This window comes from Mastacembelus armatus, chromosome 6 (assembly GCF_900324485.2).
Source record: "Mastacembelus armatus chromosome 6, fMasArm1.2, whole genome shotgun sequence".
NCBI classification, from domain to species: domain Eukaryota; kingdom Metazoa; phylum Chordata; class Actinopteri; order Synbranchiformes; family Mastacembelidae; genus Mastacembelus; species Mastacembelus armatus.
The window spans coordinates 8,010,789-8,030,007 of NC_046638.1; the positions used below are offsets into that span (position 1 = coordinate 8,010,789).

The window sequence follows — 19,219 nt, forward strand, 5'->3', positions numbered from 1 at the left end:
TGTAAGTAGAGACTAAAGACTAAATCCATAAATGAAATCACAAACCTCAGAATAATAATTCACTAACAAAGGAAGTGGGGAAGTTTCAGCAATATCAGTGCATAGCACCTGTTTTCTGGTATTAACTGTAGTTAGAAAACATGTCATGTAATGAATACAGCTGCAATAAACTTTTGGATTAGAGATGAGAGTTATGATGCTTCTTAACTAGCAGCACCTGTTAATTTGCTACATCTGTGGTTTTCTTGCTGTAACTTTAGTTATCCAGCTAAAAATCTTCTGTGATATAGAGCTATTAAAAATCTGGTTGTAAATACATTTTCAAGGTGTACAATACAGTACAAGCCAAACTAATTTTGCAGTTTTGCTAATTTACCTTCATTTTGAAGACATTATTGGATCATGAACTGTCAATGCACATCCAGTCTTCATATTGTTTGGATGGACTTTCACTCTAAATCTACCTTTACCTTCCCTCCTGCCTCTCATTTTCTCATTATCCTGTCTCCACACCTGTTTCTAGTTACCTCAGTAATTTGTGTTGTTGTGTGTCAGCCATTATTACCTGTTCAGTTGGCTCACCTGATGGTTCCTGAATTTTTCACACAACTTCTTTGAGTTGTATGCCTGTGTTCTGACTTCTGTTTGCAATCGACTTTCTTCTTCAGAAAAACCTGGTTCTCTTGTGTTGTGAATGAACCGTTAAAGTCCATCTAACAGCCTGTCTGCCACTACTTTCATTTGTCCAGGTTTATTATCTCTGTTTGCTGCTGAAATTGTGACAGAAAATTGAGGTGGACATATCATGCTGAAGAGATTATTCCTCAATATAGTGAAGATTTTATGTTAGTAAAGGTAAAAAACTGTTTGGGGCCCAGACTCCCACTGCCTTGAAAGTCCTCAATTTGTGTGGTGGTGGTGAAGAACCAGAAAATGATGAGGCTCTGTGGTACAAGCCATGCCCAGCAAAGGTGCTCACAGGCCAGCTAATGGACACTGGACGTCCCAGTCCCCTGGTGGTGAGGAAGAACCAGACACAAAGGTGCACTGTGGTAAAACCCATGCATGGCCAAGGTACTCACAGGCCTTATACATATGAGAATATTTTCTCTTCCATGATGTTCACTACCAGGGAGTTCAAGACCCTGGAGTACATGGCCAGTGTCATTTACCTGGAAGAGAACATAAAATATTGTGTGAACCACAAATATCACAGATATTTGTATTTATCAGGTTAATTTCTATTTTCAATGCGAAGGGAAATTTTTAAACCACGAAAAAACTTCAGGTAAATAAATATATAATAGAAACTTTTGCTTTGCTCTGAACTTCACTAAGGATTCCTTGACACTTGTTATCTTTTTCACCTTGAATGACTGAGACAGACTGCTCTCTTCCAGAGGATTAAGGGGTTTTACAGATTGAAGCCTAAAGAGAAGAAAGGAAGATGTAGGCAGTGGCTAAATAGGGTTGGCATATATTTTCAGCTACACACACCAAACTTTGTATGTGTATGAAACTCCCCAGTATGGACATTTTTAGATATAGGCTACATTGTTATAGCCACGCCCAACAGGAAGTGAGGTATTTGGGATTTTCACACACACTGGAATTTAACATATTTCTCTCACATCTTTCAATAGACTTGTGTTTAATTTGGTAAAATATTAATTACATAATTAAAAAATATTGCACATTTAGATTTGCAGCATTTTTTTGATATATTGAAATATAATGAAATAGTATTATGATGAATTCAGACAAATAAACAGGAAACGTGTCGTAAATTTCAAATGCATTCCTTGACAAACACCAAATTTCAGTGGTTGTGATGATACACACATGGCACACGACACGGCAGACTGACTAGTGCTTCCTGTGCGTAAAGGTTGTGAAATATGGCACTCTCATATTTTATTTATTTGTTTGTTTGTCTATTTATTTATTTATTCATTTATTCCAGCGTCATGTGCACTTTCATGAAGTGTTACATAACGTCATGGCAGCCGAGTAGCAGACTTTTGACTGCGTTTTTTTTTTTTTTTTTTTTTTTTAAACACTGCAGGGAACGTGGATATGAAAGGACCAGTGCATCAGTGAGTCAAACCGCACTGGTATTTCGGGATGTCTCAGTGCGGCTCTGTGGATGTTGACGCAGCGTTGCCCTGAAGGCGCGTGTCACCGTTTGCACATGTACACACGCGCATCACGGGCCGTCTCTGCGTCTGCCGTCTGTGCCCCTCCCTCTCTGACTCCCAGCATCACTGGCAGCACCGGCGACGCTGCCATAAACCGGACAATAAATCCCCGTTTACGATCCAACGAGGGGCTGTCGTGTATTTTCCGAGTAGTTCTCACGGTAGGATGCGTTAACTTCATGCATGCGGGGTTTATAATGTGTTAGTGCACAACCTGCTTGTTTTAGACTGTTGCTGGTGAGGTTTGTGTGAGTGAGATCGGTGTGAATAATAATAGATTTTTTATTATTATTTTATTTTTCAGCATCAGGGAGCGACGCACGGTGCGGCAGCGATGTGCAAGTCTGGCGGCTAAACGAAGCAAACAGGAGGAAGCCTTGAGTTCCCGAGAGTTTATCGGGTATATCCAGGGTTCAAGCGGCTCCGCTTTAGCTCCTCACTTGCTTTAGGATGCGACGTCATGAGTTGATCGCGCCTGACAGATGTGTTGTTGCAGCTGCACACGCGTAGATTCTCCTGCTTTTTTTTTTTTTTTTTTTTTAATTTGAATTCTATTTTGGAGGTGATTCTGTAAAAACAGTTTATGTGCTGAATGGTTAGTCCTCGCTTTGTGCTCGGACAAATCGCAGCATTCATTTAGTCTTTCGGGATTGCATAAAATGATACCTGGATCTGCCGCATCAATGCTACCATCTGCAGAGGCTGCGAAACTGTATCAGACCAATTACGTCCGCAACTCCCGTGTCATCGGACTCTTGTGGGCCATCTTCACCATCCTGTTCGGTATCGTTAACGTGACCATATTCTCACAGCCCTATTGGATTGGAGATGGCGTGGACACGCCGCAGGCGGGCTACTTCGGCCTTTTCCACTACTGTATCGGAGACGGACTCTCCAGAGACCTGGCCTGTCAGGGCAGCTTCACTGAGTTCTCCGCTATCCCCTCCAGTGCGTTCAAGGCCGCCTCCTTCTTCATTGGGATGTCCATGATGCTGGTTGTCACCTGCATCGGCTGCTTCAGTCTCTTCTTCCTCCTCAGCACCTCCACCGTGTACAAGATCTGTGGCTGGATGCAGGCAGCATCAGGTAAGCGGGTCTCAGACCTTGGAAGGGGATGGGAGGATGTATAGTTGTTATAGTTATCTCCACAGCTACATTAAACTAAATTACAACCTGTTCAAATATGTTCTAAATGACAAAGAAAAATGTCAGGTCCATGGCAGTGGGGAACCCAGCACCATAAGTTTTAAACTTTTAAACACTGGGGATGGATTTGGACTGTATTGATCAGTTGATTAGATAAATTAATTGACAATGTGAGCAGCCAAAGTGAAGCTAAACAAATTCCCACCAGGAGCTGCCAGCCAGCCCTTGCTGTACACACAGTGCTGTCCATGGTGCTGAAGGACATGACAGGCATTGTGTTCACAGACCCAACATAAACTACAGGTGTAGTCAACAAAACTTTAGCAGCATCAGACAAGATGTGTAACTTCCATGTAGTTTCTGTCTTGTGGCAATATGTGCAGAAAAACATCATTTTAATGAAATTGTGAGTAATACCTTGAAGCTTAAACCACTGCAGATCATGGTACAGTTGGAACATTGCCTACAACTCTTATAATGATATAAACTGAATGTACATGTCCCATTAGATTTTACACTGCATGACCACATAAAATATGCACTTGATTACATGTTTGCAGTATTATGGCATTTTGTATGTACTGTATAGTTACATCTATCTATCCATTAGCTATACTGTTTATTCTATCAAAGGTCATGGGGGAGGGTGGGGGGTGGAGCCAATCTCAACTGACAATGGATGAGAGGCGGGGTACATCGTGAACAGATCGCCAGTCTGTCGCTAGGCTGAGATGCACAGAAAAACACTCGCACAGAAAAACACTTAGTGTCGGCAGTTGGTGAAACCTGCATGTCTTTGGACTGTGGGAGGAAGACCCTGGAGAAAACCCATGCAGACATGGGGAGTATATGCAAACTCTACATAGAAAGGACACAGGGTCTAGTGTAATTTGAACCTGTGAGCTCAGAGTGCTAAACACTGCACCGTTGTGCCACCCTGATGCAGCCAGAATTCATGCAAACTGTCTGCATTTGTTTATGTAGATTAGCCAGTTACTGTATGATCTGCCGCCTGTCCTCAGCCAACAGCTCAGTGTGTGTGTGTTAGAGTTAAGGGTTTTTAAATATTGTAGAGGCCGGTGATTTAGCTGCTGGCTGCATTTGTCACTGTAACTGTAGGCTAATGTCATTCAGTGTGAGTGGAAGCCTCCATCATCTGAAAAGAGTCCAAAAGTTGCCCAACAGTCTACTTGGCTGTACCAGCAGCTGGGTTCCTGTTTGCAACAAGCATAAATGAGGGGGATTATTTGGAACAACTCCAGCCCAGTGTGTTATGTTGGGCTGAATTAACGCAATAAGCCTGTTTAATGAGGAGCCCATTGGGCTTTGTGCTTCTGCAGCTAAGAGATGAAAGCGAAAGTCAAGAGAAGAGACCCTGACTATGACAAGTTGGCACTGGGATGCCTAATGAGCAAACCTGGCTGCTTAGCACTGTCAAACTTCATTATACTTAGCTGAAGGTTAAACTCATGCTGCCTTCACTTACTAGCCCTGTGGAGAACAGGTGGCCCACCGGCATCTGTAATGATCCCCTAACTGTCAGCTAATGTTTTGACAGGGAGGTACAAATCATCTCATATGATAGTGATAAATGGCAGAATGTTCATGTATGTGCAAGTATATAAAACAAGGAAACAACTGCCTTAATTTCCTTATTGCTCTGCTTTTCCATATTGCCTGTTTTTGTTCCTTGAAATTTTCTGGCAACATAAATGAATGCCAGTAAAGCCAAGGGAATTTAAAACGGACGCAGCCATAGCTTGCTGTCACCCATTCCTCCTGCTAGACTGGTCCAAGGACATGAATGACATGGTCAGTATTCAAAGCACTGCTCTCTGCTCTCTGCTCTCTGCTTCACCAGTCATGATTAGAAGTCTTATAGCTATGAAATATGCAGCATATGAAAATGCAACATATGACACTACCATGTCTCAATCAGTAAAAGAGCTTTTCAGATACACTAACTCAATATCAAGACTATACTTTGCGTGTTGGCCAAGAACATGTATGTCACTCTTGCAGCAGCTCTTGTCAAGACCCTTCAACTGAGGTCATAATGTTATGGCTAAACACTTAGTAACACATTTCAAATTCACAACTTTAGCACAGAGCTTCTGTCCGGCGATTCAGTCAGTGAGAGCATGCACACATCTCCAGCCAAATTCGTGAAGAGAGTTTTCTTTGAAGCCCAGGTAAAATGCTGAATGTTTGATGAGACAGCAAACCACTGAGACCCGTTAGAACTCTCAAAATGTCAACCAAAACCAAATAAAGTTGAGTGTGGAACTGCCCGTGAATCCATCCTGCCCTAAATTAACTGGTATCCTTCTGTTATTTTCATCTCCAGAGCTATTTCTGTCTGTGCATTTGTTCTAGAGTATGACATGCAGATGTAACTGTGTTTCTGCTGAGCTGAGCACACAAAGATACATGATGCACAAGCCCCTTTATCTTCTCTTTCTGTTACCTTCGCACAGTTTCACCCTCTTGTGCTTCTCAGCTTGTTTTACTTGCTCATTTTGACCTTTTACTTATTTTCTTTCCAATTCTCTCTTCAGTCCTGCCACTCTGCCTTTCATTTCTTTAATGCCCCTCGCCTTCCTCCCTTTCGCCACACACCCATGTTTCAGTGAATACTGTACAGAATGTACTGTCCATTTCTCACTCAGTCTTTTCTGTCCTGTAAGTGCAGTTCTGCCGGGGTCTGCACACCAATTAACTAAGAAGTCTGTGAGGACAACTGTAATTCACAGTTTTATACACTTCATATTCTGTCGTGTTGGCTACTGGCCCTTTTCTGAGATTCTTTCCTCTCAAGACCAGATATGAGTCACACCTGTGAGTAAGCAAGATGTAAGTTTTGAGTCAGCAGAGTTTATAGACCGATGGTGGCCTAGTTCAAAAGACACAGATTGTTTTAAAGGACTGTATTTCCTTAAGGGTCAGATATCTATTTTCCCTTTTTGTGTCGATGTAACTCTTTGGTCTGTTCTGTTAGCGTGGGCTGGAATGTGTGGATGTTGTTTTGAGGAAATTAAGAAAGAGAAGATTTGCTTTAGAATTCATCTGTTCAGCTGCTTGTACATTCTGTGGCATTTGCATGGCCAAATGAAGTTTAAAAATTCAGAACTCTAGCAAACGTTTATCTACTAATCCAGAAGGACTGTCATTTATGTGATTATGCCACATGTCACATATTATGTTGTGAAACACACTGATATTTCATCATACAAGAGACAAAATTATGAATAGCTTTTTAAAAATAGCACCATATGGCATTTAATACTTACAATACAGTAGAATATGTTTCACATGTTACTTGTTAAGATTAGAGGAACTGAAATATGACACATTTTTGTTTGATCCCTTTTATTGATCTGAGTAATGCCCACAAGGCTTTTATTTTTCTTTTATTCGTACTGTCTTAACTTATTTTTATAAATTGTTCCCTACCATTGTTGCTGTTCTTGATAATAACTTTATCCCCAGCAAACAACAGGGTGAGTAACATACAGTTGTTCTTCTGTTTGTCATTTGGCACTATATTTGCTACTGTCTTAGCCATTGGCCCGTCATTTTAACTGTGACAGCTGCTGCATTACAGATGTTCCAAATTAGGGCTGCAAATCACAATAATTTTCATAATCAATCAGTCTGTCAATTACTTTCTCAATTCAGGAAGTGACTTTCAGAAAATAGTGAAAAATGTGTTTTTCACAGTTTCCAAAAGTCTTCAGACAGTTGCTCACCCAAACGTAGACATATTACCATCACATAATCAAAAGCAGCATATCACAATTGCGAGGGTGGGACTGGAACATGTTTGGTATTTTTGTTTTACAAATAGCTAATTCATTTTAGTGTTTTGTCATTTCAAATAATTGACTAGTGGTTTCAGCGCCAAACCAAGTACAACATATATTTTAGTAATCAATGAGCACTGTGTTTCTCCACAGCCACAGTTTAGCTGCAGTTTCAAAATGTAAATTGATCTTGCGAATTGAGCTCCTAAACTGCTCTTTATTAGATTACATAACCTCATACATACACATTAGAAGATATTTGTAATTATACCTTCTTAACTGACAAACTGTTCATATTATTTTCTTTCCATATGTTAGTGCTTAAACCAGTAAGCTGCCCCAACACATAGAACTTTCAAGAAATCAGGTAAAGTGTACAATAGACAAAAATGGCTCTAACAAGGGTTATCAGTATATCAAAATATGTCTGACAGGAAGGACAGCGATGACACAGCGAAGATGAAACATATCGATCTTCTAGGTCACTTCTATGTCACTCTCTCTCTCTCTGTCTCACTCCCTGTATCATTACCTGTGTTTTTCTGTGTCACTCACATGGCCCATTAGTGCTATTGAGAAGCTTGGTCTGAAAGGAGCATTAAAGCCTAGTTGAATGCAAAGGTGGAAAGTGGTGGAGTTTGGCATGAGAGCAACTATTTACACACCAGACCTGTGGGCTCCAGCTCCCCAGAGTTAATGCTGCTGGGTACCTTTAAAAGCAGATTAATGAATGACTGAGGAAAAAGGCTGATGCTGTTGTTTTTGTCTGTTGATTTGCTTCCTTTGTGTGTGAATGCAACATTCAGTTCGTAAGGTAGGCATAATATTGTCTGCACGGTAATACGTGACCATCTTGATGCTTGATGAACTTTTCTGGCCACATGCATCTTTGTTGAAAAACAACTTCCCAGACAGCATTATACTATAGCAAAAAATTAGCATATAAATTAGCCACATTTCGATTAAAATGCACAAAAGAGTAGACTTTAATTTGATGAAGTGCTGTTAAGCTTTGTCCGTAATTGCTTTGAACCCGAAGGAGTAAACAAAAAAAAATGCCTGAGCAAGTTATAAATTAACTTTCAGCACATTAAAAGTTTTTCATCTTCGACTAACTTTTGCAGTTCCTCATTCATCCTTGAGTGAAAAACTGCATCATGTCGCATTGAGTTCAAGTGAGTGAACCTGACTATTTTTACACATTACAGCTATAACTGCACTATGTTTACCCTAAAGATTTATGTGAGCACTGTAATGCTCCATCGGCTCCAGCATGAATTATTCACTATAGTCTGGTTCAGCATTGTAGAACTACCTTGTAAGACTAAGGCAGTACAGCAATGGAAAAAATCAGTGTGTGTGTGTGTGTGTGTGTGTGTGTGTGTGTGTGTGTGTGTGTGCGTGTGTGTGTGTGTGTGTGTGTGCACCTCCTATATGCATGAATGAATGTATAGCCTGTAATAGTCACAAGACATACAGGACTGCAGTTTATGACAGTAGACCAGTCATATCTTGGACCTTTTTGCCGTTTTACAGCAGTCTGTGACAGTTTGGGGGCTGACAGTTTTCATCATCATATATGGTCTAACGTATCCAGTCACTTGTGCTGCTGCAGATACGTGCAGAACAGGAAGTAATTTCTCTCTGTAGTAGATCAAATCACATACCCAGTGGGGTAGATTTGTATAACACAGGTGCAGCATGGGAGAGTACTGCCTGCTGTTATTACAGTAAGGTGTGTTAGTGCTTTTAACAATGAAACCCCTGTGAAAAAGACAAACTGTTTCTCTGGGCCTGTGAGAAACTGGTCTCATATTGAATTAAGTACAGAAAAAATAAGGCAAGTACATGGGAGATTTTGAAGTAGCTGAAGTACAGTATGCATCCCCTGCAGAGCTGCTGCCAAAATCAATAGTGTTTTACAGTACTTTTTTTTTTTTACATTAGGAAAAAGACAAATAGACGTGATTGGCAAGCACTGTGACACTGATTACACAAAAATGTTTATACAGTTTTCAAGTAAAGGCTTGGGTTGCCCATCCACCTCAACGTGTGTTTGTGTTCACAACTTGAGGTGATGGTAAATGGTTTGGGATAATTGCGGAGCTGATCTGTATTCTCACCAGGTCTTATCAGAGGATCACAGCAGGCAACTCAACATTCAAAGGAGAGTTAGAGAGAACATCAATAGCATAAACTCTCATCACGGCATCTGTCCTTAGCTCCTTTATGTCTGTCTCTGGTTTTTAACCCATCGCTCACATTTCTTCAGTTTGCATATATAATCACACAATAATCTGTTCTCTTCTCAGCTACACAGGTAATCAATTTTCAAATTACTTTTGCATTAACACCTTTCCACTCCCAAGGTTTTATAATTAAGTAAAACACACAGCCAGGTGAACCATCTAATTATAGCCAGAGGGAGATGCTTTGCAAAACTATCATCTCTGTCCGTGCTTATTTGTGAATGCAGAGCAGTTGTTTGGATTTAAGAACCCTGAGATCATGTTTGTAGAAATCAAACGAAACAGATCAATGTTGATTAATTAGTCCACACTTTGTGAGTTTGGGTGTAGAACTGTAGAATACGAACAATCGGTGCAACCCAGGTCATCATCATGACCCCCCTGTGCTTAGTGTTCCTGTAGCCCCACAGGGTGTGGACTATAGATTTGTCAGAGTTAATCCCTGTGTTCTCAGAATTGGCCTGACGCAGGCCAGAGCTCAGGCAGGGGAGGCTGCTGATTTATTCCACAGAGGGAGAGATGACGTGGGACAGCAAGGACACTGTGACCGATGACCGACTGTTGACAGTAATTTTGGAAGTGCACATGTGTGATGTGTGTAGAAGTGAGTACAGACAAACACATATCCCCAGTTTTGGATGGTGCATTTATCTCAAGTACTATACTTAAGTAAAACTGACTATTTGCATCTTACTTTAGCATTTCCATTTTATACTGCTTTATAGTTTTATATATTATAGTTTTATATAATGTATATAATTTATACATTACAGCTAAAGTTACTAGTTTCTTTTCTGTTTAAGATCATACATTCTACTCATATTGTATGTGAAGTATAATGTCAATAGGAAATTAAGCTGTTAAAACCAGTTTCATCAGTTTCAACATAACCACTTACACAATAAATGGACCTCTGCATAATGACCATTTTTAAGTGCATTTTGTTTCTAATCTGCCTATAAATTACTAAGTATTTTGTACTGGGGTATGGCTATTTGTATATAAATATTAATATCCACCTATTCATATAGATAAAAAAACATATTAAATATTGCAAGAAGCTACAGGAATTTGTGCTTAATAAGTCAGTCTTGCCCTTAAGCACTATTTTGTTAGAAAGTGATGGTTGGGGGGAATATTTATGAAATCTTGCATTTTTTATGTGATTTAATATTTAATTTAGCTGTTTTCACAGAATAATATTGTAACTCCATCATCTTTGGTTTGTGCTTGCTGTAGCCCCTCAGTCTGTCCCAGGTGATTACCCTTTATATTAATTCCTTACTGAGACAGCACAGTTCTGCCTAAGCTGTGGCTGTTTGCCTCCATCGCCCCTGAACTTGTGGCCCAGTCAGTATTTTCACACAGAATTCAAAGGTCTCTTTTGATCCCCGTTACCCTTGCCAATCTTTATCCTCTGTGGAGGTACATGGCGCATCTGGACCTGTTACATAAGCTCCCCCCTCCACCCTAGCCTAAACTCCCTCCTGCTCTGCTCACTGCGGTTTACACTGCACTCCTCCACCAAGCCCTCTCCCTCCACCCTCTTCCTCCATTTCCCCATCTCTGCTTTAGTGTTACATCTATTATAGCGGAACGACTTTCAGTCAATAGTCTAATTCCACCCAACACGATGTATCCCCTACTATACAGTATGTCCTGCTTCGTCTATAGGCATTTTCAGCCTGCTCTCCTTTCTAACTCACTCTTCAATCAATGTGTAATAATGAGGCCCCGTCTCACCGGGCGATCTGTGGACATTAAGAGTCAGAGCACACAATCTCTCTGAATATACAGCATTTGGCCAAAGTAGTGCTGGATTTAAAAATGCTCTGAGGAAACAATGAGTCATTGTTGACTCTAAATACAGTGGCTAGAACTCCTGATGCTACAGTCACTTCCCATTTACATTGTTGATTGCTTTTCAATTAGTGGTGCTGCAGACGTTTCCCAGAAAGCAATTACCGGCAGAAATACTGTGGAATTTCAAAGCAACATCCTCTATGTGACCAACATCCTCTAAAGCAACAACTTCATGTGACCTTTAATTTTGTCCCCTCACACAGTAATGTTAACACAAGCACTGATCCACTGATATCTGTCCTCGGACCCAACATGCTTTATTCACCTACATTTCTTGGTATATCACAAGGTTGAATTAGGAAGCACTTTATACACAATGTGATATATTAATATTCACATATATTCAGTCCATGCAATTTACAGTAATCTAGTTGCTTGTTTCACTGATTGACTGACTGAATGAGATGGTGTATTAGTGTGTGGGTGGTGATAGAGGCATTACATACTTTTCATCCTTTCCTGATAAGTACAGATGTGCCTTAAAGGTCTCGTTTTCATGTATCAAGTTGTGGTGAAAATGTTATTTCTAAAGATCTCCTTCTAGTTTTATTCCCTGTGGTATAGTTCAGAGTGCTTCCTGCAGCCTACAGGTACACTATAATATGCAGTATGCTCTTGTGGGAAATTATTTGCAGCACTGTAAGATGTTAAAGAGTTTTTGCAAGACTTGTCCTGTAACAGAATATAGATAATTTGATAAAATGAGCCTTTTTTCCCTTCTAATCCTTGGAATTAAATTGATAGGTGATCTGTGGGTATTATATGCTCATTGTGCAGAAAATTGCTGAAAGATGTTGACAGAGCAGCATATAGAGGATGCCTGGAAGCTCCTTGCTGCCTTCTAGCAACGATTGAGTTTAGCAGGCACACGGAAGCAGAAATAGATTTGGACTCCAGACAGCTCATCTAAAAAAGCCTGCTCCTCTTCTTCCTAGGGAGATAGTTGGACTCAGTTTTAAAAGTTTCTCTTGCTCCACTTTCCACTGTATCCTTGGAGTTTAAAAATATTAAGATACCCATCTCAAATTTGTGTCCTGTCTACTGAAACTATGAAACTATTTATCCTATATATTATAGCCACATGAACTGACATATTATAACACTATCTAAATAACTGATAGACTTTTCCATAATAGCACAAACCCCACCATTTTATAGAGCTGTTCTCTAACTATTTCATAAACCTGGACCAGGATTCAGGTGTACGCAGTGACACATTTTCACATTTCCTTTTCATCCCTCTGTATACATCGCACACACTAATTGCCCCATTTATCTGGATGCAGTTATGGTATCATTGTTATAGTTTTGGATGATCTTTCCTCGGTGCTCGTTCACTTATCTTTGGCTCCAGAGAGAAGTGTTAATTGTCCAGTGTGAAGAGGGGGTTAATGCTGCCCACACTTCATTAGAGTCTGGACTGATTAGTCAGTTTCATTAGAAACCCTCATTATTTGACCACACAAAGCTCACATGACTGGCTGTCTTTTGGTGACGTAGGAGCTGTACTTTATTTTGCATTGACTGATGAGAATTATACAAAGACCAATCAAAGACCATCCAATACACAATCCTGGCAATTTTTGATGACAATATCAGGGAAGTGACAAGGACAGACGAGATCTGAGCCCATAGATTCCCCTGCAAAATAACAGAGGCCCATGAAATATGATGTCTAATTAGTTGAAGAACACACCATAAAGACAAGCTCATTTAGCGACCGAGTAAAATGACATAAGGCAGGTTTTCACTGTGTAAAGTAACTGAAATCTCATGAAAATATGACATCAACCTCATATTGTCCAGCACGTCAGATAATTTCAGAAGCACAGAAAAATTCAGATTTTGCATAAACGAAGTGGCACATGAATATTCTTCTTTCTTTTTTTTTCTAATCATTGAACGAAACTGCAACAATCAGTATGATCTGCAGAATTTTTTTTTTTTTTTTTTTTTTTTTTGACAGAGCTAACCATGTAGCTGTTGAAACTTCTAAAGCTACTTCTAACACTCCCCCTCTCTCCCACCATGTGGTGGTTTTGGTTTTCAGCAATGCAAGTGATCTGAACGCCCAGTCCCAGTGTCACAAACTACCTGGAGCTTAATGCTGAGAACATCAATGCTGACAGCAAGAATCAGAGATGAACTATGTCAGTAGGCATAGTACATTAGATTACTAGCCAATGAAGAACAATCACCAGCTGTTACTTTGTCCTGCGTGGACGTGAGTAATGGCGTTGCTGTCTTTTTGTATTCATTTTATTTTATCTTGGGTCTTTGTTTGTCTAAGTAAAGCAAAGTAAATCCCATCAGTTGCTTTCTTTACAAAGGATTAGAAAAGACTGCAGAGAGAATCCTTTGAAGTGAACTAGCTGGATTTTACACACATTCGGGTCAGTGTTTCACTGTGGGAGTGTAACATTAGCTGTTACATTAACAGGAAAGTAATGATGCATATTAATATGAAACCCCACTGGGATAAACATCCAAGGCTCTTCCCTGAATGTCTGTGCTGATTTTCCTTTTTCGAGCTGACTTTCAATTTTGTAAATTATTCCCGATACAGGCTCATTCAGAGGAGATGTTTGTGAGTTCGCTAAACACTCCTTTACACTGCATATCACCACAAAGATGTGTCACTCTAGTGGCAAATGAATGAACGCTGTGAATATTTTACACAGATGAGCATGTTTATGGAATATATCTCTATAAATGTGCGCGTTTGAATGGGATCCATATGCAGTGTAAGAAAGAGCAGTTTGAGATGTGTGTGTGTGTGCATAATTCAGTTTGTCACAGCTATTTAAATGAGCAGTGAAGAAAATGGGATCCACAAAGGACAGGGGGAGTTGAAAAATCGAAATCCTTTTTCATAGCTGCTTAGATGTGCCATAAATGTGTAAATCATGTAAAGAGAAGGGGATACACAAAATTTTGTAATTCCATCTGCCACTTGGTGCAATCAATGACATGCTCAAACAGACATTCAACTGCATTGACAGTGTTAGATTATAACAGAAGACAGATGCTATGGAGGTAGATTAAAGTCCAACCTTTCAAATACATTATACAATATATGTGATTTATTTCTTGTTGTCTACAAACCAGCTAAACAAATCCTATCAAGCTACTGCTTTGGAGGTCACATTGGACCACCAGTTGACTTGTAACGGACACACGGAGATTATAGGAGAAAACAGGATTCTTTCAGTATCGATGGGATTTGGTAGTCTCTTTGGGAAAACAAGGCAGCACGCTACTGACAAATCTACTGCCATCACACCATTGTGCACCATCTGCTGGTCTGCCTGCAGACTTTCCCATAGCACTGTTTGTACCTAATCTGCCCTACCTACAGTCTGTTACATAAGCTGCTGTTTGCCAATAAGCATTTCCCAGTCTACTCTATTAATTGCACAGTCCCAGCGTTCCCAGGAAGAAAATGAGAGCAACAGAGGTGTGTGTAAATGCTTAGAGTAGCTTTGCTGAAGGCTTCTAGCATATGGTAGCGAGTGTTCATGATGTTCACATGCTGGCGGCCACACACAGGGCGGGAGCATGGCACCCTATATGGGCTCTGTCCCTCTCTCTCTCTCTCTCTCTCTCTCTCTCAACACCTCATCTCTCTGTATCTCTGTATCTTTGCTTTGCCCTGCCTTATAATCTGCCTTTCCTGTCCCTGTGCCTTGTCTGCTGCTCTTCTGTTCTCCAGAGAGCAGCAAAGAGACTGAGAGAAGGGCAAAGCTGAAAGGGTAGGTAGGATAAAGCCGTCAGTTAATATCTAATCTCTGCTCTGACTGACAGCCACATTTTGTCAGGTGTGTTTGCTATTCCTGTGGCAAGGATTTGGAGCACACCAGTTTTTTTACTGCAGCATGCAGTTATGTTGCAAAGCAGTGCGAATGGGTGAAGTCAGCTAGTATTTAGAGATAATTCTGTTTTTTGGTAACACTTTTCTTTAGATCCTATTTAGCATTTGTAAACAGCAAGTAGAAATTGCTAATAACACACTGTGCTAACACACACTGATGTAGTAATAAGCTTATATAAGTACAGTTGACATTTGTCAACAATTATAACTTCTCCGGTGAAGACATATTGTTACAGCTTTGTTGTTCATTATCTGTTTATATGCCAATTTCAACTTATAGGTGCTCACAGCTCACAGCTGGAGGAATTAAAGTGGGATATGTTTTTGATAATAGGTGCTAAGACTTCCACTAATAATCATTTTTGTTATTGATTAATCTGTTTGTTACTTTTGGTTAATTGACAAATCAATCAGCCTGGACTTCATTAGGATGTAATGAGGTTTCTGCTACTTACATATGATGACACTTTACAGATGCGTTTGGTAGAAAATTATAGATTATTTTAAAAGAAGTTCAGTCTCAAAGGGACTGACATAAAAACAGCTACATCACAGAGTTCTTTGTTTTTCAGCTCATCATTAGCCATACTAAAGTTGATGACTCATTGTCATGTTTGGCCTATTTGTGGTAATAAGAAAAACACCAAGCAAGAAAATATGTCCTCTAATAGCACTGATATTCACCAGGGCATATTTAGCACATTGTAAATGTGTTAAAGAAATAGCATTCTAGAGAATATTTTTTTAAATGTTGAAATGCATTCTGGCCTGTGTTGTGTGGTTATGGTTTAGTTGATGTCAGGGTTATTGCTACAGCGCATGGAGGAGGCATGTGCTCCTCATCGTAACCACGTTGTCTCTGGAAACAGGAGTGGCATATGTGGCACCCACTGTTGGTATAATCCTGCCCAGTGCATCACTCAGAGATATTCATCTGCAGAGATAAGCTTTGGAATAGATGGCATTCATTAGTGACTATGACAGATATTTTACTGCAGTTGTGTCTCTTCTTCTCTTTTGGTTTCTCCCCTTGATGTTATCAGCATTTGTCAGTGTACACCGCTTCCATTCGTCTTTTTTCCTGCACCCACACTTCCGTTCTCTTTCACCTGCTCCAGAGCTTTGTGAGGTGCTTCGTCTCTTTTCTTGTGAGCCTCAATGTAATATTCATGATGCCACTGAATCAAGCCAGAGGCATGCAGGAGACACCCAGAAGGATCAAGAAAAGCTTTCATTACCTTTCTACTAAATGCAACATAAGCGAGAAGGAATAGTAATGTGTATTGACAGAGGGTTATCAAATGTTATTTGGTCTTTCACGGCGCTCATGTTGTTTGGTGAATCTTACATAAACATCCCATGATTATACAGCTTGGATAAGGTGTTTGTTGGAAATTCACTCTAGTTCCAAGGTGAAAAGTCATATCATTATCAATGCACTAATAATGATGGTCCATTTCCATTCCTAACCCAGAGTGGAGCAGCAAACAGTAAACATCTGTACATCTGTACATCCGACTTGAGTGAGTTCTGCTTTGGTTCACTCTCCCTACTCTCATGGCACCGTCTTTAGCTGCAGTGATGCATTACCTGCAAATAACAAACACTTGTTTAAATAAAATGGGCTTGTCACTCAATTCACTGTTGCTGTATGGAAGGCACAAAAGACACAAACTCTATTCATTCTTAAAGCCGGTGCCATACAATGATAATGGTGAAATTATATGACTGAGTGATTTTAGGTGCTTAATTGAATGTTGCTCACATTTTAGGTAATGGTAAGCTCAATCATGTCTAAAATAGAATAGGTGATTCCAGTGCTCTTTCATCTGCCCACCTGAGTCTGAACCTAAGTCCTTGCTCACTGAACCACTGTGTGCATATGAATTCATTAAAACAGTTGGAAGCCATGGGGAAGGTAGAGGACTTGTCTCGGGAATGTTCTGCTCTATTAGATATGCAGTTTGTCTGCAGTGTGCGCATTGCTCTCTAAATTCTCACTTACTGACTTTCTCTCTCAAAAATATCCCTCAACACCCCCTGACATCTTTCAGGACTAATAAAGACTGCAGCATTAATGTAAGAAACTGCAGTGTGTGTGTGTGTGTGTGGTGTGTGTGTGTGTGTGTGTGTGTGTGTGTGTGTGTGTGTGTGTGTGTGTGTGTGTGTGTGTGTGTGTTTTAATGCATATGCGTGGACACCTGGTGCATGTCTATGAGAGCAGACTATACTCTGCTTAGTTTTGGATGGAAAGCTGTGAATAAGCCAGTGAGAAGATACAAATAAGGACAATGACACATAAGTTACACTGTACACCCATACATGTTGAAAAGGTATAAAATAAAATCAGCTTATGCATAAAAAATAGCATTCAGGGAGAAAATATTGCAAGCAAATGTTTTGGGGATGACGTAGGGAGAATTATTTTATTATTAATGTGCAATGTACTCTGAATAATTGCGCAGTCAGCTTCTCTTTCCAGGTCTTCTGCAGCATCACCTCAGAGGAGATCCTCATCCAAATTGGAGATGAAAGAGTTTTTATCCCTTAGGCAAAAACTGAGAATGAGGAGTAGTTAGGTAAAAAAAACCAAAGAAGGAGAAAAGTCTGCAGGACTGTGCACATCATCTCTTGTTTTTCTTGAGCTGTTCTGCCTCAGTATCATCAGCACCAGCATCAGCTGAAAATGAAAGTCATCCAAGATAAGAGAGATTTTAACCTTTAGCGAAAAACTGAGGATGATGTGATGCAGGATGAAGTTTTAGTATATGTATCTATTGCCACTACTTAAAATCCAAGTGGGAGAATGAACGAATAAGGCTGAATAAACAAATTACATGAATGGAAGAAAATTCTACAGACATTTCCTGTGAATCGAACACTTACTTCTCTCTGCTGATATTGTATCTGACCGTGATTCTCTGTGGTTGTGTACTGCTGCTTTAACTGTTCATCCACAAGCACTACTGTGTCTATACATATACATACTCCCTGCATAAGGGAAAAATGAACAACGATGTAACAAATAGAATTTAAACACATTAAAATCTTAAGAGAAGAAAATGCAAAGGTAGATATTTTTAAAACACTTAAAATTATCCTTCTCTCTATCCTAATCTCTCATTTCCCCACAAAATATAATTGTACATGATGATGCCCCCCCCATCCCTCACACACACACACACACACACACCCCACTAAAACAAGCAAACATTTTTTTTCTGCATCAAATATTTATTCCACTCTTTGATTTTATTTTCACCCTAATGTTGCAATTTCTTTTTATTGATTCTTTGTAGGTGTCTGTCTGGTGCTGGGTTGTATGATCTATCCAGATGGCTGGGACAGTGACGAGGTCCGGCGGATGTGCGGAGAGCAAACAGATAAATACAGTCTGGGGGCCTGCTCAGTGCGCTGGGCCTACATCCTGGCTATTATGGGCATCCTGGATGCCCTCATCCTCTCCTTCCTGGCCTTTGTTCTGGGGAATCGGCAGGATGGACTCATGTCAGAAGAGCTGCTGGCTGAAAGCAAGGGTAAGAATGCACTATCTAATCTGATTAAATGTGATATTTTATTGATCCCCTTTGGGACACTTCCCTCCCTTGTACACTGCATTGAAGGTCAGAGCCAGCTTCAGAGCAGCACTCTTAGGATTTACTGTCTTATGTGAAGAAATTTGACATTTGCAGGCATGTGAGCTTAACGTGGTTTCTTTTGATTAACAAGTTTTTTTTTTAATAATTAGGCAACCATCTCACCAAAGCTATATTTCCATTTTTGTAGTAAAATTATAAAAATTACAATAACCACATCTAGAATTAGGAAATGTCCCTGAAATTTCCAGGCCTCTTAAATTGTGTATTAGGTTATCAATTCTAGAGTCACTGATGGTTTTTTCTGCTTTTAGGCTGGGTGGTGCCACACAAATTGCTTTAAAAGTGCACTCTCAATGTAGTTTCTTCTATAGTACTGGCAACAGCAAACACTTAAACTAAATGAGAATACATTAACGCTTGCCTTAAGAATAGACTGTTGATTTATCATGTGACTTACCACCAGACTGAAAATAGAAAGTGAACACTTGTT

The 19,219-nt window shown here is 40.0% G+C and overlaps 1 protein-coding gene across 1 annotated transcript; it reads left to right on the top strand.

Annotated features, from left to right (window-relative positions):
• Positions 1-2,857: 2,857 nt before the first annotated feature.
• Positions 2,858-18,803, top strand: LOC113132802 (LHFPL tetraspan subfamily member 3 protein-like). Its single transcript, XM_026311144.1, has 2 exons — positions 2,858-3,284; positions 18,430-18,803. The coding sequence occupies exons 1-2, from the start codon at positions 2,858-2,860 to the stop codon at positions 18,801-18,803; spliced, it is 801 nt and encodes a 266-aa protein (XP_026166929.1).
• Positions 18,804-19,219: the final 416 nt, after the last annotated feature.

Coding starts and splice junctions, on each gene's coding strand:
- LOC113132802 (XM_026311144.1), top strand. CDS start 2,858: ATGATACCTGGATCTGCCGCATCAATGCTACCATCTGCAGAGGCTGCG. Junction 3,285..18,429: donor CTGGATGCAGGCAGCATCAG/GTAAGCGGGTCT, acceptor GATTCTTTGTAG/GTGTCTGTCTGGTGCTGGGT.